The 24,685-nt window shown below is 45.7% G+C and overlaps 1 protein-coding gene across 4 annotated transcripts in view; it reads left to right on the forward strand.

Moving 5' to 3' along the window:
• AMBRA1 (autophagy and beclin 1 regulator 1) overlaps positions 1 to 24,685 on the forward strand; it is a 197,430-nt gene that overhangs the window by 167,091 nt on the left and 5,654 nt on the right. Inside the window, exons 16-18 of one of the 4 annotated variants that reach the window (XM_068260705.1) lie at positions 5,127 to 5,216; positions 18,896 to 19,086; positions 22,541 to 22,645. In XM_068260705.1, the coding sequence (XP_068116806.1) occupies positions 5,127 to 5,216; positions 18,896 to 19,086; positions 22,541 to 22,645 (386 nt within the window). Of the gene's footprint in view, positions 1 to 5,126; positions 5,217 to 7,978; positions 8,668 to 18,895; positions 19,087 to 22,540; positions 22,646 to 24,685 lie in introns of those variants that run through there. The other 3 variants (XM_068260706.1, XM_068260707.1, XM_068260708.1) reach the window with 3 other exon arrangements.

The following is a 24,685-nucleotide window of genomic DNA, read 5'->3' on the forward strand; positions in this document are numbered from 1 at the left end:
CTCTCACCTCTCACCTTGCAGCGCTGGGTCCCCAGTTCACATCCCTGCCAGGGCACTGTCTGCACGGAGTTTGTATGTTTTCCCCACGTCTGTGTGGGTTTCCTCTGGGCACTCTGGTTTCCTCCCACATTTCAAAAACCTACAGATAAGTTGATTGGCTTCCCCCTAAATTGGGCCTAGTCTACAATACATACACTACATGATACATACATAGACATTACGACTGGTGGGGACTTGACTGTGAGCCACTCTCGGGGACAGTTAGTGACAAGACAATATACTCTGTACAGCGCTGCGTAATATATCAGCGCTATATAAACAATAAATAATAATAATTGCATCTCATTGACAATCCCGACAGAAGGGTGAAAGTGTCCTAATTCACCCGCATATGGGAACAAACGATAATTACCTTCCAATGAGTTGCGATCCCGCAAATCGAATGATTGCATCCGGGGAACGTATTGTACTGGCGATTGACACTTTTGGGGTCACTGTAGCGGTTTAATGAAGGAAGTGGAGTGACATTTCCCGGGATTTCTCGTGAAGGAGATCGCCCCGCCGCGCCTGAAGTCGCGTTTAATGAAATTCTCCGGGGTTGGCCACCTCATTGTCTCCCGATCAGATGACTGAAGACAAACGCTTGCCAAAATCCCCCGGCGCAGTCACAACAGCCATCGACTTCGGGGACGTTGCTTGGCAACCGGCAGAAATATGCTTTTGTTCCAAAGGATAAAGTTTGAGAAAGCGGCATTTGCTGATCAAAACAATGCATTATTGCGAGGAACGCACAGCTATTTCCAGCGCTTAAAGCCTGTGTTTTCCTAGCGGGGAAATTACAGAGGCGCGCTTAAAGCTTTTATTTCTTTCGTTAAATCAGTGTGACCGCTACGACGATCTGAACAGCCTCTGCGGTGTATTATGTAGGCTGAGCCGGCATTTATATGAATGCAGGTCATCTGTTGCCATGGAACTGCACTTCCTGTCTCCTGATAAACTGCATTTATATGAATACAGGTCATCTGTTGCCAAGGAACCGCACTTCCTGTCTCCTGATAAGCTGCATTTATATGAATACAGGTAATCTGTTGCCAGGGAACCTCGCTTCCGGTGTCCTGATGAGCGGCATTTATATGAATACAGGTCATCTGTTGCCAAGGAACCGCACACTTCCTGCGTCCTGATGAGCTGCATTTCTATGAATACAGGTCATCTGTTGCCAAGGAACCACACTTCCTGTCACCTGATGAGCTGCATTTATATGAATACAGGTCATCTGTTGCCAAGGAACCACACTTCCTGTCACCTGATGAGCTGCATTTATATGAATACAGGTCATCTGTTGCCAAGGAACCACACTTCCTGTCACCTGATGAGCTGCATGTATATGAATACAGGTCATCTGTTGCCATGGAACTGCACTTCCTGTCTCCTGATGAGCTGCATTTATATGAATACAGGTCATCTGTTGCCAAGGAACCTCACTTCCTGTCTCCTGATGAGCTGCATTTATATGAATACAGGTCGTCTGTTGTCAAGGAACTGCAATTCCTGTCTCCTGAGGAGCTGCATTTATATAATAATAATAATCCGAACATTTGTATAGCGCTTTTCTCCTGTCGGACTCAAAGCGCTCAAGAGCTGCAGCCACTAAGGACGCGCTCAAGAGGCCACCCTGCAGTGTTAGGGAGTCTTGCCTTGAACTCCTTACTGAATAGGTACTTGACCTAGCCAGGATTCGAACCCTGGTCTCCCATGTCAAAGGCAGAGCCCTTAACCAGTACACTATCCAGCCACTGTCATATGAATACAGGTCATCTGTTGCCAAGGAACCGCACTTCCTGTCTCCTGATGAGCTGCATTTATATGAATACAGGTCATCTGTTGCCAGGGAACCTTGCTTCCTGTCTCCTGATGAGCTGCATTTATATGAATACAGGTCATCTGTTGCCAAGGAACCGCACTTCCTGTCTCCTGATGAGCTGCATTTATATGAATACAGGTCATCTGTTGCCAAGGAACCGCACTTCCTGTCTCCTGATGTGCTGCATTTATATGAAAACAGGTCATCTGTTGCCAGGGAACCTCGCTTCCTGTGTCCTGATGAGCTGCAGTTATATGAATACAGGTCATCTGTTGCCAAGGAACCGCACTTCCTGTCTCCTGAGGAGCTGCATTTATATGAATACAGGTCATCTGTTGCCAAGGAACCACACTTCCTGTCTCCTGATGTGCTGCATTTATATGAATACAGGTCATCTGTTGCCAGGGAACCTCGCTTCCTGCGTCCTGATGAGCTGCAGTTATATGAATACAGGTCATCTGTTGCCAAGGAACCACACTTCCTGTCTCCTGAGGAGCTGCATTTATCTGAATACAGGTCATCTGTTGCCAAGGAACATCACTTCCTGCGTCCTGATGAGCTGCATTTATATGAATACAGGTCATCTGTTGCCAAGGAACTGCAATTCCTGTCTCTTGATGAGCTGCATTTATAGGAATGCAGGTCATCTGTTGCCAAGGAACCTCACTTCCTGTCTCCTGATGAGCTGCATTTAAGTGAATACAGGTCGTCTGTTGTCAAGGAACTGCAATTCCTGTCTCCTGAGGAGCTGCATTTATATAAATACAGGTCATCTGTTGCCAAGGAACTGCACTTCCTGTCTCCTGATGAGCTGCATGTATATGAATACAGGTCATCTGTTGCCATAGAACCGCACTACCTGTCTCCTGATGAGCTGCATTTATAGGAATGCAGGTCATCTGTTGCCAAGGAACCTCACTTCCTGTCTCCTGATGAGCTGCATTTATATGAATACAGGTCGTCTGTTGTCAAGGAACTGCACTTCCTGTCTCCTGATGAGCTGCATTTATATGAATACAGGTCATCTGTTGCCAAGGAACCACACTTCCTGTCTCCTGATGAGCTGCATGTATATGAATACAGGTCATCTGTTGCCATAGAACCGCACTACCTGTCTCCTGATGAGCTGCATTTATAGGAATGCAGGTCATCTGTTGCCAAGGAACCTCACTTCCTGTCTCCTGATGAGCTGCATTTATATGAATACAGGTCGTCTGTTGTCAAGGAACTGCACTTCCTGTCTCCTGATGAGCTGCATTTATATGAATACAGGTCATCTGTTGCCAAGGAACCACACTTCCTGTCTCCTGATGAGCTGCATTTATATGAATACAGGTTATCTGTTGCCAAGGAACCTCACTTCCTGTCTCCTGATGAGCTGCATTTATATAAATACAGGTCATCTGTTGCCAAGGAACCTCACTTTCTGTCTCCTGATGAGCTGCATTTATATAAATACAGGTCATCTGTTGCCAAGGAACCGCACACTTCCTGTCTCCTGATGAGCTGCATTTATGTGAATACAGGTCATCTGTTGCCAAGGAACCACACTTCCTGTCTCCTGATGAGCTGCATTTATAGACCAATTAAAGTAGACCTGTAGTGAAAATAGCCTGATTTACATGCTGAAATTTATCACATGGCGACATCTTAAGTCCCGTCAGGTGAGCTCTGCTGAATGTATGTATGTTTGAGACTTCTTAAAGCGGACCTGAATTCAGAACGTCTTCTCTGTCCTAAAAGATACGCAACAACATAATAACGTTTAAAGAAAAACATTTATTTTACAGCGGATACAAATCCTGCAATATATCTGCACTGTTTCTACTTCCTGATTCGTGGAAGCAGACATATTGTTCACAGCCTGTGCTTTCACATGAGCTTATCTGCCATCTCTGGTGTGACAGTCATGTGACACGGGGAGAGATCAAATTACAACTTGTGATTAGTAACAAATGAGGAGGAATTAAACAGGCTAAACTCTCTAAATACATACAGGGTGCATTTCTCTGTTTTCCTTCTGTCCTGTGCAAGAGTTCAGGTATAAAATCTACCTGGTCTCCCAGAATGCACTGGCAGGTGAATTCCATATAGCTAAACAGCACAGAGGAGGTACAGGACACAGAGATGCTTACATAGACACCGTGACCAAGAATTGAACTTCATCCCAATCAGTAGCTGATACCCCCTTTCCCATGAGAAATCTTTTCCTTTTCACAAACTGATCATCAGGGGGCGCTGTATGGCTGATATTGTGGTGAAACTCCTCCCACAAGAAACTCTGAGGACTGTCGTTTCCTGTCTGTGAACCTTGTTGCATTGTGGGAAATAGCTGTTTACAGCTGTTTCCAACTGCCGAAAAAGCATGCAGCAGCTACATCACCTGCCAACAGTAAAAATGTCACCATGTGATAAATGTCAGAATGTAAATCAGGGATTTAAAAGATTTTACAATGGGCAAACACTGACTAAATCATTTATACATAAGTATTGTAAAAATGAAGCACTTTTTTTTATTACATTATTTTCACTGGAGTTCCTCTGTAAGGTACCCATGCACCTAGAGATGGGCAGATTCTGATTAGAGAGCGTTGTGTTAGCTGGCCACACACCACAGGGACATGCTGAAATCTATCCGGAATCAACCTTGTGTCACTGGCCCGACGCTCAAACCAGCCCCCCACCCCCATGCCCAAGTTGCCGCTTCCACCCCAGGCGTCCGAACCACACACACACACACACACACACACACACACACACACACACACACACACACACACACACACGCTGGCAACCACATAGGTGACGTGTATGGTCAGAGGCCGGAGCCGGTGTACGCGGTTAGGTTTTGTATACTGCACGTGGGGGCACTAGTGGACATTAGAGGGGAACGGCGCCGGGGGTTTCTTTGCGCTCAACGCTTGTCCCTATATTGCTCGCGGTTACCGCCGCGCACCCGATCGACTACGATGGCCGACATCTTGCAGCATGTCCGATCGTCCTGCTCAGCCTGAGACCGGTCGCATCGTCGATCGAGCATACACTTCGCTGCATCGCTTTTTATCAGATTAGATAATTATAGAATTGAATGGTTGATCGGTTGCCAAGTGGATAGATCTATGGGCACCTTTGGAGAACCAGTTGAGGTTAAGATCTAACCTACAGTTCCCCATCACGTTCATTAATCAGGAACTACCTGTAATCTGACATAAGTTACTCCGGAACTCCTTGGGTAATAAATATCCGATGTTTTGTTTTCTAGGGCGCTGGACAACGTCTGTGACCAGTTCTGGGAGCAAATGAACGAGGCGATTCTGCAGCATAACACTGTGCGGAGCAGCGAGAGACCCGGGTAAGAAAAACATTTATATATTTTACAGAAAAAATATCGTTTCAGTCATTTTCAAATGCCTCCTGGAAAGGCAAAATAAGAGGAGAAAAATATGAAGCACCAAAACACTGTGTGGTTCCAGCTTGTGTAGCAGGCAGCGTCCTGATGTCAGAGCGGCATTTAATTAAAACACTCCATCTTTATTGTTGCCTTCTGAAATCGATATAATTCAGCCGTAATACAGTCTGTATGTAACGGGAGCAAGTGTCGTTAGCAAGGCGTTCAGCGGTAATGACGGCTAATGCAAGTTCCACAGTCCTTTACGCGGTCAGAGGCAGGAGACCGCTGGGGCCTAATACTTGTATGCTAAGAAAACTCACAACAGATAATGGGCCTGATTAACAAAGCTTTTCTGTTAAATTCTCATCTTATTTAATAACTCACAATGTATCTCTACTTAAATGACTTAATTCATTGTTTAGCTCTCCTTAACTGACTTAAAGAGACACTGAAGCGAAAAAAAATATGATATAATGAATTGGTTGTGTACTATGAATAATTACTAGATTAGCAGCAAAGAAAATATTCTCATACTTTTATTTTCAGGTATATAGTGTTTTTTCTAACATTGCATCATTCCATAATATGTGCAGATTACACAACACTCAGCATTCAAAATGATTCTTTCAGAGCAGTCTGTGAAGTAATGAACTCTCCTCTGGCAGAGAAAAAGTAAACAGTTCACTTACAGTTGAGATAATAAAAGTCAAATAACAGCCCTCTCCATGACTAACTTAGTCGGAGAGCTTAATGGCTTGTTTGCATAGAGATAACTGGAGTTTCTCAACTCTTCCTGTACTGGAAACAATTAAGGTAGCCATACACTGGTCGATTTGCCATCAGATTCGACCAACAAGACAGATCCCTATCTGATCAAATCTGATCAGAGAGGGATCGTATGGCGACCTTTACTGCAAACAGATTGTGAACCGATTTCAGCCTGAAACCAATCACAATCTGATGTGGTGGTGGTGGTGCTGCCGCCGCTCCCCCCCCCCCCCCCCCCCCCCCCCCCCGCATACATTACCTGCTCCGCCGGCGCGACTCCCGGGTCTCCGCTCTTCTTCTCCGTCTCCGCTCTGCTCTGGTCTCCGGCATGCTTCCCTTCTTCCTGTCTGGGGGAAGTTTAAACAGTAGAGCGACCTCTACTGTTTAAACTTCCTCCCGGGACAGGAAGAAGGGAAGCATGCCGGAGACCAGAGCGGAGACGGAGAAGAAGAGCGGAGACCCGGGAGTCGCGCCGGCGGAGCAGGTAATGTATGCGGCTCTATTGCGTCGGTCATCGGGCACTCGAACGCCGCTAGCGATGCGCTCTTTACCCGCTGGCAATCAACGGTTATTTTCCGCACGGCGCGATCGACGGGATCGGATGGAATGGATCGAAATTCGCCGTGTAGCGTGAACGATTGGCAGCAGATTCGATCCCTGTGATCGAATCTGCTGTCGAAACGGCGGCAAATCGGGCCAGTGTATGGCCAGCTTTAGACTGATGTATCTGATCTTAATGTTTTATTTCTTAGCTGTGCTACACATACAGATCATAATATCATTTTTTTTTCGCTTCAGTGTCTCTTTAAAGGACAACGAAGTGACATGATGAGACTAACGTGTATGTACCTACAAAGAAAACACATAAGCACATAAATAACTAGACTGTGTTCATTTTTTTTCGTTCTCTATCTAAAAGAGTTAAAGGACCACTGTCATGAAAATCATACAGTTTAAAATATATGTAAACCTATACAATGAAGAAGTATGTTTCTTCCAGAGTAAAATAAGCCATACATTACTTTTCTCCTATGTTGCTGTCACCTACAGTCGGTAGTAGAAATCTGATAGATCCGACAGGTTTTGGACTAGCCCATCTCCTCATGGGGGGGTCCTTATTTTCAAAATGCACTTAGTGAATGGCAGTTGCTCTGTCCAACTGCCAAAAAAGTGTGCAGCGAGCAGAGAAGCTGGCCAGCATCTTTGTATAAGTCTTTTTCAGGGAATGTCTTTATAAAGAATAACATTCATGCTGAGAATCCCCTGTGGAGAGATGGACTAGTCTAAAATCTGTTGGTAATATCAGATGTCTACTACTTACTGTAAATGCTAGCAACATAGGAGATAAGTTATGGCTCATTGTATTCAGGAAGAAACATACTTCTTATTTGTATGTGTTTTAAATTTTAAGATTTTCGCGATAGTTCCTCTTTAAACATCAGTTATGCAACTGACCGTTTCTGTCTGGGTTGGACTGGGTCAAGCTATAGCATAACCGTCACTGATAAGTAATTACAGCCATAAAACACTTTCCTGTCAGAAAATGGCTTCTGAGAGCAGGAAAGAGATAAAAAGGTTCAATAATTCGTAGATTTGAGCTCTGGCATACTTCAATGAAGGTGTCATTGAGCAGAGACAATGAAACAGTAAAAACTAGATTTAAATATAAAAATAAAACTGTGGGATATCTGAAATAGTCATTTTTAGGAGGAGGACACATACGATTGTTTTTCAGATTATTTTCACCTTGCATGTCCTTTAACCTCTTCTACAATTCTTAATGGAATTCATTCCCTTTGTTCTAACTTTACTTTATGGTAACTTTACTAACTACAACGTTGATGAATAAATATAATTTTTTTTACAATATTCATTTATAAATTATTTCGCCCTTTTTTTTTTGGCCCATGATTTGTATTTTCTCACCCTGATTTACATTCTTCAATCTACCGCAGATGGCGCCGGTACTGGGAGCGGGATACAATGTGGGAGGCCGCTTCTTTCCCTCTGTGAAATGCGCAGGAAGTTGGGTGAGTGTCCAGCCCAGAATCTCACTGACTTTTTTACACAGATCACTGTCATTCCAAGCAGTCACAGGTACGGACAATTACCCTTACAAGGACCTGACCGGTGCTTTTATAAAATATATACAATCAAAACTTCCACTTAAAGAGTACCTGAAGGGCAAAAAGTGTCGCAAATGGATACGTACCTTAGTAGAGGTGTTGCCTCTGGATAATCCAGTCTTCCCCGCCCCTCTTGCCTCCACCGATCCAACACAGGGGCACATCCTTCGTACTTCTTAGACACGCCCTTCCTGTCTGTGGACAAGCCCAGCCACATGCGCCGTAGCACGGAACCGATTGGGCTTTGCTTTCTCTGCTGGGGCAGAGTGACACGGTGCCAAGTGACTGAGCTTGTTCGTTGCCTGGAGTGCGGCCCTGAACTTCCAGAGGGTCCTAGCGCTGGATCGGTGGTCTCGAGAAGGACGTGGAGGATCCAGAGGTCTCCCTCTACCGAGGTGAGGATCCAACATTTTTGTTTTTTAATTGCAGGTTGACTTTAAGGGAGGTTAGTAAATAATGTGGGCCGTTGAGGGGGCACCGAACATTACTTACCTTGGGGGCTTCTGTTGCCTAGTTCCCCTTTCTCCTGTCTATACACTACGCTATCTTCTCCACCCAGGCCTGGCAGTAGTGTGCATCAACCGCCGCCGCAATGCATGCTGGGAGATGTAGTCCTTCAATGCGAGTACATCTCTCATCCGGAAGACCACGTTGAAGGACTACATCTCCCAGCATGCATTGAAACTGCTACTCCGGCTCTGGATAGAGAAGGTGGCGGTGCAAATACAGGCGAAGGAGCCCTCCGGAGATGAGCAATACCTGAAACGCCCTCCCACCCCCAAACGGCCAACGCTATGTACTAACATCGCTCTGTTTGTTGTATATATTTTATAAAACCCACTTGTCATTGTGATGATAAACAGAACAAAAACAAATCACATTGTACAATGATAAATGGCTTCCGCCAACCACTAACTGTACATTAAAGAGAACATTTTGAGCATGGTCAATCTTTTTGTTTTTTTTTGTTTTGGTTTTTTTTAAAGCCATATTTCACATACTGTTTTAGGGTGTGTAAGCTTATGAAAGCAACTATATACAGTTGTGTAGGGATCATCATAACAGCCATCGTGGATGCCTATATGGCCTGTAGTCAAGGGGGGGCCCTGTGCTATGGGGCCTATAGCCAAGGGGGGCCCGGTGTCAGTGGCTGTCAGGAATGAGGGTGCCAGTGACTGGCAGTTATAAGGGAGTCTGGGCCCCCTGAGGTGGAATGTATTTGACTACCTATACTGTGGGCTATTTGTACTGGTGGGGCGAGCTCTGTAATAAGAGCGGAGGAGATTTGGGCACAGCCGGCGCCCACCATAGGCCGTAATAGGAATTACCGCTATAGTGACGCACAGGGAGTAACTTCGGCGCCGTCAGAAGACGTAGCTGAAATTACTTTTAAAACACTGTAATGTGTCCGCCAGCAATAGCTGGAAGCCGAATGACATCATTCCCCTCCATCCACGTGGGCCTGGAGGGGGAATAGTAATTACCGCTGCTGGGACTTCTACAGCAGCAGGATAAGCCATATATCGGCTGTATCCTGCACCCAAGTCTCCCGGCGGTGAGTTTTCTCGTACGCTGGTGGGGAGGATACTTCTGGCAGTCTGCTCTGACTCCTATACTAAGGGCTACTTTGGTGACCCATACTGGTTGGCTACCTATACGTTTGGGGAGGTGCTACCGTATACTGGAGGGTACCTAATAATGTGGGTGCCCTTGACTATGTACAGGGGTCACTTCTGGCTATCTATACTGTGGGATGCTCCCCTGAGGGAGTTCCTCTACTTGGGACCCTTCTGGCTACCTATACTGGGGAGCTACTTTGGGCATTCTTTACTGGGGGCCACGCTGGGGACCTATCTTGGGGGGGAGGGGGGTCAGAGGGCTTCCTATTGGTACCCTGTACTGGTGGCTACCTTATAATGGCGGGTTCCCCTGGCTATGCTGAAGTCACTTCCGGCAATCTGTAACCTAATACTGGGGACCCCTCTGACTACCTAATACTGGTAGCCCCTCTTGCTACCAGTACTGGAGGACTACCTAATACACTCAATACTGGGAGCACCTTTTTGCTACAATATGGGTGGGCACCTCTGACACCTGTGTGTGGAGCAAAGGTGCCGTAATATTGTCTTTGGAGAGGGGGTGGTAACATTTAGCAATGGGGGCCCCATAATTTCTGGTTGCACCTCTGACTGTGAAGAAGCAATGCCTCAGACGTCAGCGAGCTGTTACCCTGTATACCAGTCCTCTATATCTATAAACAATACCCAATGCCATTCTTCGGTCCAGTTGTAATGACTGCGACACCAAGCCAGACGTGCAGTCCTGTGTTGGACGTACCGGCACCCCAGTGGCTCTGTGTCCGCCGCTGTACTGCATGCAGCCTGTTGGGTATGGTTTGGTAGCACATGGGTGCAACCATTGATGGCGTCATGTTGTTTCGTTAGTCACTTGCCATTCGTTGCATACGGGTCTCAATGCGCCAATCGGCAGATCTGTCCGGTCTGTGCGCTCTGTCGCATGCCTGTTTGATCCACTCTATTTATAGCGTCTTTGATTTTCCTCCCTCCATTGTATCAATCTCTGGACGGTTCTCACGTCGTGCCCAACGCGTGTTGTTAGATATTCATTTCACACAGCACCAGGATACGGTCTCTTTCCCCAGCCAATAACTGCTGGTATACAGGTTAACAAGTGGTATACAGGTTAACAAGTGGTATACAGCTCGCTGACATCTTTGAGGCATCCCTTCTTCATTTTTTCCACCGTTCAGCAGCTGACGGCGTTTATGAGACAAGCGGGTCTTCACCACCCGGACCTGGATGTCACATGACCCGATGCATACGAAAACGTAATATCATTTACCCTTGAATTTAAGTCGACCTCATGCATAAGTTGACTCCAATATTTTACCCTCTTAAGATGGAATATTTTATTGACTCAAGTATAAGTCTACCCAGAAAAATGAATGGCTACACTTGTGGACCAAGAGGAATTAGTAGCTGCACTTGGCAGCCAGGAGGGGTTAATGACTCTACCGCATACAGTATTGCAGCCATTAACCCCTCCTGTTTCTTAAGTGCAGCCAAGGACTCCTCCAGGCCCCCAAGTGCTGCACTCCCCTTCCTGCAGCCCAGTATTTCCCTCCTGCCCCCTTTTCTTTTAATTGTTGTGGCCAGGACTTTCACACCTGTGTTTTCTGGGCATTTCCTTTCCTCAAAGTGTCACTTACCACTGGGTACATTGCTGCAAATGGGAATGTCACTATTAGTACACACATTACTCAGTGTGCCCATTGTTGCCTGTGACTCGTGTATAAGCCGACACCTATACTTTTATTTAGTGAGCCAGACTTACAATTCTAGACTTTTAGTCGAGTATATAAGGTAATTTGCATATCTCACGCACACTTGCATGCCCTGGCAGAATTTGTGAAGTATTGGCCTTTTTTTTTTTTTCTTTCTTTCTTTGAATGACCATGCCCAAAATGTTCTTTCCTTCATGATTAGTGGTTGGATGAAGCCATTTAGTTTTTGTTTAGCTTTTTTAAATATCACAATGAGTGTAGGCATCCAAATGGCCTTGATTAAAGATATACATACACGTGAAATTTTGTCCTGATAATATACACATATATACACACAACTTGACACAAACACAGTATAATTTGATATTAACGAGTACCTGAGGTGAAATGAAAGGGAAAATTCATACATACCTGAGGCTTCCTCCAGCCCCCTTTGGCCTGTTCACCCCCTCGCCTCCTGGATCCTCTGCAATCCTCCAGGTAACTCCGGCCAGTCGGCAGTACTGTAAAGAACACTTCCGGGCATGGGAGCGGGACAGGCTGGGCGCACTCAGCTGTGTATGCGCAGTAAGCCCCGACTCGTGAAATTCCCGGGAACCATAACAGAGTATCCAGGAGGCGGAGGAAGGCAGCAAGGGAGCGATCAGGACAAAGGGGGCTGGAGGAAGGCCCAGGTATGAAGGAATTTTTACTTTTATTTAATCTCAGGTTTGCTTTAAGAGTAACTGTCCACACCTGTGACTTGCTTGCTGGTGACTAGAGTAGTTTGTGTATAACCAGTCAGGGAGGTTCTGGGCTCTTGACAGTCATCTGCACGTTTCAGCCATGGGGAAAGCAAAAGACCTGTCAGAGGACCTAAGAGAACGTTGTTCTTTGTAAAGCAGAAAATAAGCATTGAGAATGCCAATCGGCAGTGTTCAGACTTTATCCAGCAGTGGGGTTCTGTTTACACCAAGCCATGATGAGGTAGACCAACAACAATTTCAGCCAGAACTGCCCGGAGAATTGTTCAGAATGCAAAGAAAAAAACCCACAAATAACTTCAGCTGATGTTCTACAGAAACTGGAATGTTCCAAGATGCACACTAAAGAGAAATGGACTGCATGGCGGAGTTGCCATTACTGTGCCTGTGTGACAAAATAGCCTGCTTAAAATGTTCAAAACAGCATCTAGACAAACATCAAAACTTCTGGAGAAAAGTCATTTGGAGTGATGGCACCAAGATTGAACTTTATGGTCACAGCCAGAGACTCCGTTTGGAGAGCAGTCAAGAAGGCCTATGATGAGTACACCATCCCAACTGTGAAGCATGGCAGTGGATTACTGATGTTTTTGAAGATGAGTTTCAAAAGCACAGGGAATTTGGTCAGTTGAAGGCAAGATGCATGGTAGCATGTTGTCAGAAAATACTGGAAGACAATTTTCACTCATCAACCTGGAAGCAGCACGTTGAGCCCACTTGGATTTTCCAGCAAAACAATTATCCCAACTACAAGGCCAAATTGATCCATCATTGGCTACGGCAGAAAAAAAAAACAACAGTTTCTTGAGTGGTCCTCTGTCTCCTGACCTCAATATCCTGGCGCCAGTTTGGGGAGATCTCAAATGTGCAGTAATTGCAAGACGGCCAAAGAATTTACAGGAACTGGAGGCTTTCTCTAATCGCTTCACACCTAGACTTGTTTTCTCCTTATTGACTAGAGCAGTTTTTGATGTTTCAGCTACGTCCCTATTTAGCAATAGCTGACACCTTGGTGATATGTTCCTTTCTTCAGGACAAACTAGACTCTCATTGGCTGCTAATTTTCCCCACAAACTTTTATTTCCTGTACATTTTAAAGAGAAAAGAAAAAAAGTTTACCCATTATTGTTTTAAAATAAAAAATGCCACTTAAAATAACACTATTTTCGTTTACTTATGTACAGTAACATATTGTTGCTGCTATAATGTAGAGTGCCTAGATTCTGTTTTGAAATAAAGTTACTGGTATATTTTTCTGCATTGTGTACTTTTTCTTTTAAAATATGTCTGAAGTGATTTCCCGGGATGAGCAGATACGTCAGATGATTTCTTGGTGGTATTACACCCCTGTATTTCCCTGAAAACACATCCTAATGCTGGGGATGTGGATAGGAAAATTGGGGTATGTAAGAAGTGGATAAATCGGGTGCCACCATTCACTAGAAGTGGATAAATCGGGTGCCACCATTCACTCTAATATTAAATATCGGCTATTGGACGCAAAACTGGACAATTTGGACGTCTGGCGCCGCACCCTTTAACCCAAAATTTTGTTTTCAGAATTAGTGGTTTGAAAAAAATGTTATAAAATGTGTTCTCACAATGATCATTTTTGTAAATTATAGTTTTAACTTTTCAACATTTTGATTCTCCACTTTTTAATTTTTACGTTACTTTTGAGAATTATGATTTCATTATCATTTTGAAATGTAATTCTACTTTCATGTAGTCTTATGTTTAGGCACCACCAGGGGGGGGGGGGGGGGGGGGGGGGGGGTGTTAGGGTTGGGCACCTCCAGGGTGATCTTAGGTTTAGGCACCACGGGGGGGTAGGCACCACCAGGAGAGTGGTTAGGGTTGGGCACCTCCAAGGGTGGTCTTATGCTGGGCATACACGGCGTCGAGGGGAGGATTATCAATCGAGCCTGATGGCTCCATTGGTAATATCCGACGTGTCCGATCACCGCGGGGACCGATTCCGCGCTCTATCCCCGCGGGCTGACAATAGCAGCGAAACGAGCGGGTGAAAAGAAGCGCCGGCAGGGACGAGCGGGAAGCAATTCGGGTGCGGACGCGGGGGGGTCGATCCGGCGGCTAATCAGCCGCCGGATCGACCAGTGTATGCCCAGCATTAGGTTTAGGCACCTCCGGGGAGGTGGGGGTCTTGGGGTTAGGCATCGATAGAGGGAGGGTTCTGTGTGAGAGTAGGGTTAGGTTTAGTAGTAGTAGAATATCGATAATATTTTTTGGCTACATGTAAGACATACACACAATTACACATAAAATATATGGCTTTGGGATACTTAATCATTAAAAATCGCTTTAGAAACCATTGCTAATTTTAAGCCTTATGTCTGTGTAAACCGATACTTTAGTACTCCTTACCCAAAAATGATTTGGGCTTTATCCTGCGCCCTTTTTTCACAGCGCCTCTATTTCTTGCACGTGAAAGGGGTACATTGCTTCATTTCTTTTGGTGGTACTCAGTCCACTCACATCTGGTCAGAAAACACAAGCACGCCATGACGGAAGTACAGCCTCCAGATGACCTCTTGTTCTTTGGTCAGTTTGGTTGTTTAGTCAATGCTGCCCGATCATGAATAGCCACACATTGCCCTCCCCCCCTCCACACACAAACACACACAACCTTGTGGCATTCCCTGGTCGAGTGCTGTAATAACAGCGCAGGAGATTTGGGCTTAGACGGCGCCACCATAGACCATAATAGGAACTTCGGCGCCATCAGAAAACTGAGCTGAAGTTGCTTTTAAAATCTTGTACTTCAGCCGCCAGCAATAGCTGGAAGCCAAATTGCATCTTTCCCCCACTATCCATATGGACCTGGAGGGGGAATAGTAATTAACCCGGGACTTGGAGCAGGGTTAGCCATATAGCGGCTGTATCCTGCGCCCAAGTCTCCAGGCGGCGATTTCATACGTAGGCTTCCCCGGTAGTTTAGCTCCCCATCATAATACAGCTCTCATTGGTAGTCTAGTGATCCCTCCCACCTCCACCTGCTGAGATCTGCAGCACACTGCCCCGCCCTTGCCTCTTGCATCACATGCACGAGTCCCGGCTTGGTGACAGTATCTGGGCTCTATTGCTGTTTGGGTTCACTTCTCCAGGTTTTCAAACCACTCCATTGCGCTAGTTTAGATTTTGTAGCAGGATTTACCTGGGGCCGGCACACACTGAGGGGGAGGAAAGCATGAAGAATTGTAAAATGGCAAACTGCATAATGCTTTGCCAGGGGAGTTTCTCGCGCTTTTATTAACGCAAAAGCTAGAGAAATGTGCGCAACGCGATTGTGTTTAGGGCTGTGATTGTGATTAGAAAAATGCATGCATTGTGAATGAGCCCTTTGTTATTGCTTAAAGAGTAACTGTCAGGCTACAAAAGCTAATTTAAACCTCTATTCTCCTGTGTTAAACAGTTTAGAAGGAAGCCAAAAAGGCAATACTGAAGGTAAAAATCTCTCTTACATTTGATGTGTGCTTATCAGCAAAGCTGTTATTCCCAAGCTCTTAAGAAGACCCAAGCGCATACCATACTGCAAAGCATTCTGGGGCTCTCCCCTCGGCTGCTAATGAGAAGTTACAGGGTCAAGTAACAATAGCATGTAACTCAGTCCAGCGCACAGCACTGATAAATCTCCCTGCAGAGTACACTGCAGGAGTTAGCTATTGTTCCTAGCCACATGGCTCATTAATATTCACTGCACACTAGTGTTATTCAGTACGAGCTTTTCTGTGATCAGGAAGCAGGCAGGACATGACGACACATTTGGCTTCATAGGAGACAGACAAACATGGAACCTGCCATGAGCTGTCAGGAGCATCATTCTCTGCATATACTATATAAAAATTCTGTGAAATCCAAACGTGGACAGTGAAGTGCATATGTAATGTAAGTACAGCCTATATTTAGCTACTGATATATGTGTTTATTTTCTCTGAGACCTTATACCTAACAGCTCCTCTTTAAAGGACATCCAAGGTGAAAATAAACTGAGAAAAACAATTGTATCTGTCCTCCTAAAAATGACTTTTTTTTTTTTTTTTTTTTTTTAGATATCCCAAAGTTTTATTTTATATTTAAAGCTAGTTTTTAAGTTTTGACTGCTTCATTGTCTCTGCTCAGTGACACCTTCACAAGACAATTGTCAGAGCTCAAATCTATGATTTATTGACCTTTTTTTCCTCTTTCCTGCTCTCAGAAGCCTTTACTGACCGGAAACTGTCTTATGGCTGTAATTACTTATCAGCGAAGGTCACACTGTAGTCTGACCCAGTCCCGACCCGGACAGAAACTGTCACTTGTACACCTGATGTTTAAAGGAGAACTGTAGAGAGCAGTGTATGGAGGCTGCCATATTTATTTCCATTTAAAGTGGACCCAAATTAAAAATACAAGATTTCAGAAATAAAATCTATTTTCTAAATTATAATAATAAATAGCAGCCTTTTTTCAGCTGCATGATGACAAATATAAAATATTTTACATTTATTGGAGGAACCCCTCCCTTCCTTTCATATTGCCGGGACAGAATCCGGCAAACTGGTGGAGTAGATGGTGTCCGGTAATGGAGGAATTGCTAATGGCTGCCACCTGTATAACCCTAGCTATGAAAAGAGAAGGCTGAAAAGCATACACTGAAATGCTCATAGGCTTGAAGGAGTGTTTATTTATCTTTGTATGTGTCAGAGTGCTGCAACTAAATATTTTGAATTAAAAAAAGTTTGGTTTGGGTCCGCTTTAAGCAATACCAGTTACCTGGCTATCCTGCTGATCCTCTGCCTCTAGTACTTTCAGCCATAGACCCTGAACAAGCATGCAGAAGATCAGGTGTCTGACAATTTTGACAGATATGACAAGACTAGCTGCATGCTTGTTTCTGGTGTGATTCAGCCACTACTTCAGCCAAATAGCTCAGCATGGCTGCCAGGCAACTGGTATTGCTTAAAAGGAAATACATATGGCAGCCTCTGTATACCTCTCACTACAGTTCTCCTTTAACTCTTTCAGGCAGAGAAAAAAAAAAAAACACAGCATAGTCATTTGTGTGCTAGGCACTGGACATACCCATGTCTATCTCACCATGTCACGTCACCTCAATTGTCCTTGAAAGCAAACCTGAACTGAAAATGAAAAGTCTCAATAAACATACACACGTCATACTTACCTGCCGTATAGACTACTGATCAGTCTTTCTCCTCTCCTGCGTCATTTGTCTACTGTGTGATCGGTGGAATTCTCCATCCTCCATTTTGAAAATGGCTTCTACCCTATAACAGCTTCCTGGTCAGCACACTGTTACACTGTAATATCGCCCACTTGAGCCATAGGGAAACATAGACATTACCTTGCACATTAGTTGTCCTTTCAGTTATAACTGACAGCAACTGATATATTTCAGTTTTGACAAAATCTTGTCAGAAATGGAAGGAATCATTGTTAGAAGAAAATGGTGAACTTCTGATAGGAACTGAATGCAGGTAAGTATGTAATATATTTGCAGGTGCATCGTGTGTGTTATAAATAATTTGACTTTGTTCAGGTTCTCTTTAATTTGTATATTCTGTTTACACTGGGTTGGGTTATAGTCTGTGGTTGCAAGGAGCTTAGTGAGGTTTTTTTTCTCATCATCCTTGTCCAGCACAGCTTATCAGTAATTGATTTCAGTAGATCTGTGTAGCCCACCTATGGAATATAACAAAATGGATTTTTGGTTCTGTAACCTGATTAAATTGAGATTTTTAGTTTTATAATCCCTGTAATGTGTGCAGCTTTGAAGCAATAATACATCACCTAAGGTAAAAGGCATCAGATGCTATCAGTGCTATATAAATATATAATAATAATAATAAGGTAGGACAGTAGACTATGACTATGGTAGGATTAGAGTGTGAGCTCCTCTGAGGACAGTCAGTGACATGACTCTGTAATGTGCTGCAGAAGCTGTCAGTGCTATATAAACACATAAGAATATGGTAGGACATTAGACTATGACTATGGTAGGATTAGATTGTGAGCTACTCTGAGGACAGTCAGTGACATGACTCTGTACTCTGTAAAGTGCTGCAGGAGATGTCAGTGCTATATAAATACATAATGATAATATGGTAGGACATTAGACTATGACTATGGCAGGATTAGAGTGTGAGCTCCTCTGAGGACAGTCAGTGACATGACTATGCACTCTGTAATGTGCTGCAGGAGATGTCAGTGCTATATAATACATAATAATAATATGGGAGGACATTAGACTAGGACTATGGTAGGATTAGACTGTGAGCTCCTCTGAGGACAGTCAGTAACATGACTATGTACTCTGTATTGTGCTGCAGGAGATGTCAGTGCTATATAAATACATAATAATAATATGGTAGGACATTAGACTATGACTATGGTAGGATTAGAGTGTGAGCTCCTCTGAGGACAGTCAGTGACATGACTATGTACTCTGTAATGTGCTGCAGGAGATGTCAGTGCTATATAAATACATAATAATAACATGGTAGGACATTAGACTATGACTATGGTATGATTAGATAGTGAGCTCCTCTGAGGACAGTCAGTGACATGACTATGTACTCTGTAATGTGCTGCAGGAGAGGTCAGTGCTCTGTAAATACATAAGTAAATAGACTTCATGTGTAACGGTGATGATCACACGCTGCATGTCGCCTTATGTTCTAGGACCAGCCGCGCCTCCTGGAGGTCAGACCGAGACTTGGGGCTCATGAATGCCATCGGTCTCCAGCCACGGAATCCCAGCACGTCGGTGACCTCGCAGGGCACGCAGACCCCCACGCCACAGCTGCAGAACGCCGAGACTCAGACTGAACGGGAAGTGCCAGAGACTCGGCCTGGCGGCTCCGGCCTCGGGGGTAAGAGTCCGACCTCATGCTGGCTACAATACAGTGAATGATTCAGCTCATCGCACCTGGTGATCGGATACACCACGGCACAAACACAGGGTTATGCAATAACACCAATCTGTAAAGCTGGGGAAAAAATTACTTATGAGGGAAGCTTCTGCAGCCTATAGAGCCTTCCCCGTCCCCTCTCGGGGTTTAAATTTGCCTCAGAAGGCTTTGAGAATGCACAGAGTTAATCTCACTGCAACAGAAGGAGGTGGTGGGAGGGGTCAGGTGATCCCAGGGAGAGACTGGCTGCTGCATTTTCCTAGCTTCTCCCTTTACTAGCTCATGCGGGTGTTGACAGAATAGGGGGAGTCCAGACCGCTTTTTATCCAGTAAAACTGAACTATCTTCTCAACAAAATGAGCAGTTATAGGACTCCTCCTGCAAGATAGAGAAAGTAGGCGGAGACCTGTGATATGCTCTGTGCTGGGGAAGTAACGCCAACCATCATTTGTGAACAGATCTCTGGGGCACCCGACTGAATTTTCCAGAAGGGAATTTCTTTTCGGAACGACTACATCATATTAATTATAGTCAATGGAGATGTGAAGGATTCTTGTTGTTGCAGGATTATGCAAATTTTGTACGAAAAAGCATCGTCTGACAATGAACCGGTGGAAGCCCGCCAAGGAGGATTTATGTGTTTTGTGGTTTGTTTGTTTTTGTTTTTTCAAAATTCGCATAATACTGCATCAACTCATCATTATTTGCATGTCATTGACCTATCCTCCAGTGGGAGGGCTCTGGAAATACTGGCTCCGAGGACGAGTACAACACCTGCTGTCCATGCGTGCATTCAGTCCCCATGTGCAGGGCAGGAATGCACCGAATAGCTACACCAGAGGGCAACTTTGGAATGACAGGCCGGATGGCAGAATGGGGAGGCTCTTATCCAGAGCCTTCTTTGTAGTTTAAAGGATGACCGAGCTGAACCGAGAGTTTGAAAATGAGTACCCAAAGCTTCTCAGATCAGTACATAGTGTTGTGTTGCAGGGTAAAAAGTTGTGATCATAAATGCCAGACTTACCAGGTGGTTTTTCAGTTGAGATTTAAGCGCCTCCAGGGTTGGAGCTTTCTTGATTGAATGTGGCAAGGTGTTCCAACAGGTAGGGGCAACATGACATAAGGCTCTGGGTCCAAAGGTTTTTAGTTGGGGGTTTTTAGGTTGTTAGAGCCTTTTGATCTGAGGTTGTGGAAGGTGTGACGCGGTTGCAACAAAGCCTAGGTCGTGTAGAGCTTTATCAGGCCACAACACAGTGACTGTGTTGCTGCAGTAAAACCGATCTCCGGAGTAATCTGAAATGAGGGTAAGGTTAAGCATACCAGGGGATGCGAAAGTTTGGGCAACCTTGTTAAACGTCATGATTTTCCTGTATAAATCGTTGGCTGTTACGATAAAAAATGTCAGTTAAATATATCATATAGGAGACACACACAGTGATATTTGAGAAGTGAAATGAAGTTTATTGCATTTACAGAAAGTGCGCAATAATTGTTTAAACATAGTTAGGTAGGTGCATAAATTTGGGCACCACAAAAATGAAATCAAAACAATATTTAGTAGATCCTCCTTTTGCAGAAAATACAGCCTCTAAATGCTTCCTGTAGGTTTCAATGAGAGTCTTGAAGGTATTTTGGACCATTCCTCTTCACAAAACATCTCTAGTTCATTCAGGTTTGATGGCTTCCAAGCATGGACAGCTCTCTAACTCACCCCACAGATTTTCAATTATATTCAGGTCCGGGGATGGAGATGGCCATTCCAGAACTTTGTACTTGTTCCTCTGCATGAATGCCTTAGTGGATTTTGAGCAGTGTTTAGGGTCGTTGTCTTGACGAAAGATCCAGCCCCGGCGCAGCTTCAGCTTTGTCACTGATTCCTGGACATTGGTCTCCAGAATCTGCTGATACTGAGTGGAATCCATGCGTCTCTCAACTTTGACAAGATTCCCAGTCCCTGCACTGGCCACACAGCCCCACAGCATGATGGAACCACCACCATATATTACTGTAGGTAGCAGGTGTTTTTCTTGGAATGCTGTGTTTTTCCTCCATGCACAATGCCCCTTGTTATACCCAAATAACTCAATTTTAGTTTCATCAGTCCACAGCACCTTATTCCAAAACGAAGCTGGCTTGTCCAGATGTGCTTTAGCATACCTCAAGCGGCTTTGTTTGTGCTGTGAGCGGAGAAAAGGCTTCCTCTGCATCACTCTCGCATACAGCATCTCCTTGTGTAAAGTGCGCCGAATGGTTGAACGATGCACAGTGACTCCATCTGCCGCAAGATGATGTTTTAGGTCTTTGGTGCTGGTCTGTGGGTTGACTCTGACTCTTCTCACCATTCGTCGCTTCTGTTTATCCAAGATTTCTATTGGTCTGCCACTTCAAGTGAGTGTTGCACACTTTCTGTAAATCCAATAAACTTCATTTCACTTCTCAAATATCACTGTGTGTGTCTCCTATATGATATATTTAACTGACATTTTTTTATCGTAACAACCAACGATTTATACAGGAAAATCATGATGATTAACAAGGTTGCCCAAACTTTCCCATCCCACTGTACATGCCCTCATCCATCACCTTCACTTTTCAGCTCGGGTATCCTTTAAGGTAAGTATTAAATCTGATGTGAGTTGGTCTGCGGTCATTACCATGCATGTGTTAGAATGTCATTCTTCAGGCACATCTGTGTTGTTTGAAAGACTTTTATATAATGTGAAGTTGCAAAGAGAAACCTTGTTATCTCCGGCCCATTTTGGTGAGAATAGATAGCTGAATGGGCGAATATACACTCACTGAGCACCTTATTAGGAGCTATGTATGAATTGTGGGTGGGGCCTACCTTGGCCCCTGTATGAATTGTGGGTGGGGCCTACCTTGGCCCTGTGTGAATTGTGGGTGGGGCCTACCTTGGCCCCTGTATGAATTGTGGGTGGGGCCTACCTTGGCCCCTGTATGAATTGTGGGTGGGGCCTACCTTGGCCCCTGTATGAATTGTGGGTGGGGCCTACTTTGGCCCCTGTATGAATAATGGGTGGGGCTTCCCTTTGCCCTCCCACCAGCCACATTTCTTCCTGGCATGGATTCCTCAACATGCTGGAAACCTTCCTTTGAGATTCTGCTCTGCGCTGACCGATCCCAATTTCTGCACATTTATCTACTGCACATTCCTGCTAAGAACATTCTGTCAGCAAATCCCAAACCATTGGACTGACCTCGAGGCAGGTTGAGTTCAGAGGGCTCGCCCAGTCCTCTAATCATCCAATCAGGTGGCAGCAATGTAGTGCTTTTCATCAATGCTGATACGAGTCAAGCAAACAGTTGGCGAAGAAGGTGTTGAATATTTGAGCGCAGCAGAGCTATAGTCCTTTGTCTGGCCATTTGCATTGATCGATGTATTCTTTTATGCCAGCAGGTGGCAGCAGCCAGCAGGCAGCACAGTCCAGCAGCAATTCGGCAGGAAGTAGGGCAGAATCTCAGGAGGGGAGTGCAGAGTCTACAGACGTGTCGGGATCAGGTGAGAAGATTATACGGGGCCTTCTGGGAAATCAGTTTTAGCAGCCCCTGCGGGATGAACGCGCAGTCAATTTTAGGAAGACCCAGTGGAGGTGACTGATCTGGTGATCTTATCTATGAAAGTTGAGGAACACACACACACACACACACACACACACACACACACACACACACACACACACACACACACACACACACACACACACACACACACACACACACACACACACACACACTCCTCCCCCGTCGTCTGCTCACTCCTCCCCCCCACCGTCGGTGGCTCCCTCCTCCTCCCCCGCGTCGGTTCACTCCTCCCCCCCCCCCCCGCCATCGGCTCACTTCTCCCCCCCGCCATCGGCTCACTCCCTCCCCTGCCATCGGCTCACTCCCCCCCCCCCCCCCCCCCCCGTCGGCTCACTCTTCCCCCAAGCCCCCCCGCCCCCGCTGTCGGCTCACTCCTCCTCTCCAGCCCCCCCCCCCCCCCCGCCGGCTCACAGATCCCCCCGCCGGCTCACGCCTCCCTCCGGCTCGCGTCCCCTCCCCCCCCCCTCCGCCTCCGGCTTGCGCCTCCCCCCCCCCCCCCCCCCGCTGGGTCGCGCCTCCCCCCCGCCGGCTCGCGCCTCCCCCCCTGTTGCCGGCTCGTGCCCCCCCCCCCCCCCTGCCGGCTCGACCCTCCCCTCCCGCCGCCGGCTCGCGCCTCCCCCCCCCCCTGCCGCCGGCTTGTGCCCCCCCCCCCCCCCTGCCGCCGGCTTGCGCCCCCCCCTGCCGCCGGCTCGCGCCTCCCTGCCGCTGGCTCGCGCCTCCCCCCGCCATCGGCTAACTTCTCCTCCATCTGTCTGCTCACTCCTCCCTATAAAGGTACTAAAACGTAATTGCCTTTATTATTAAAAGTAAAATGTGTGTATACCAATCAAACTAGGAGAGAGAGAGACTGGGAGGGTCCTTGTTTATTCCACCCCCACCCCCCCCAAACAGTGTTTCATGGAGCAGGGTGTAACTGTCTCCCAGGTCTAAGGATACCTCGCACGTGTAGATGAGGCTTTAAACATACAACATGTCGCTGGTTGGCTTGTTTGTAGTGCGGTGATCGATCAGGGAACTCAGGTGGAATTGGCCAGTCATGATTGGATTTGTGCACGCCCCCTTAGCCTGTGTGTGAGCAGGCATAATCCGTTACTGAGGATCTATAAACTAGTGGAGACGTTGGTTTATTTTATTATTTTAGAAAATTATCAATTTTGGGTTTCTCTCAAAACTGTTTATGTAAAATTCTGTTTCATTAAACATGAATGGAAAACAAAAACTGCCTGAATTAGCACTATAAGGAAAGAGGCGCTCCACCCAGAGCTATATAATATCGGCAGGAGACGGGGATAAGCTGCTTACTAGCTCACCAGCCATCCATCTGCTCTGTGCTCTTAGTACAGTCTGCCACCCCATTGCTACTCTTTCTAAGGGTGCGTATACACATCCAATTTATATTGGCCAATCTTACCACCTCCAAATAGCATTAGTTTACCTACACAATCTGTTCATAGTAATCAGAATCTGTTGCCCCTTCTACCAAATGGAGGGGATAAAATTGGCCAATCTAAATTGCAAAGCATCGGGCAGATCAACAGTTAGATAGACCCCTCTCTCTGATCTAATCTGAAGCTATTGCCTCCCCACGCACTGCACAGTGACTTCCTGGAAATTGTCCTGCGCCACTGACACACACACGTACACACACACACGCACACACACGTACACGTTTAAGTGCGTCATCCCCAACCCCCAGGCCCGGTCCTCTCCTATGCCAAGTGAGGCATCTTCTTCAGGGGGCAGAAGTCTGGGGGCAGAAACAGGAAGTGACGAGAGTGTCGGGCCAACCTATACTGGAGGCAACTGTACCTGGCCAACTTTTACTGAGGGCAACTGTACCTGGCTAACCTATATTTTGGGCAACTGTACCTGGCCATCCTATACTGAGGGCAACTGTACTTGGCTAACCTATACTTGGGGCAACTGTACCTGGCCAGCCTATACTTGGGGTAACTGT

The sequence above is a fragment of the Hyperolius riggenbachi genome, chromosome 11, assembly GCF_040937935.1.
Source record: "Hyperolius riggenbachi isolate aHypRig1 chromosome 11, aHypRig1.pri, whole genome shotgun sequence".
NCBI lineage: Eukaryota > Metazoa > Chordata > Amphibia > Anura > Hyperoliidae > Hyperolius > Hyperolius riggenbachi.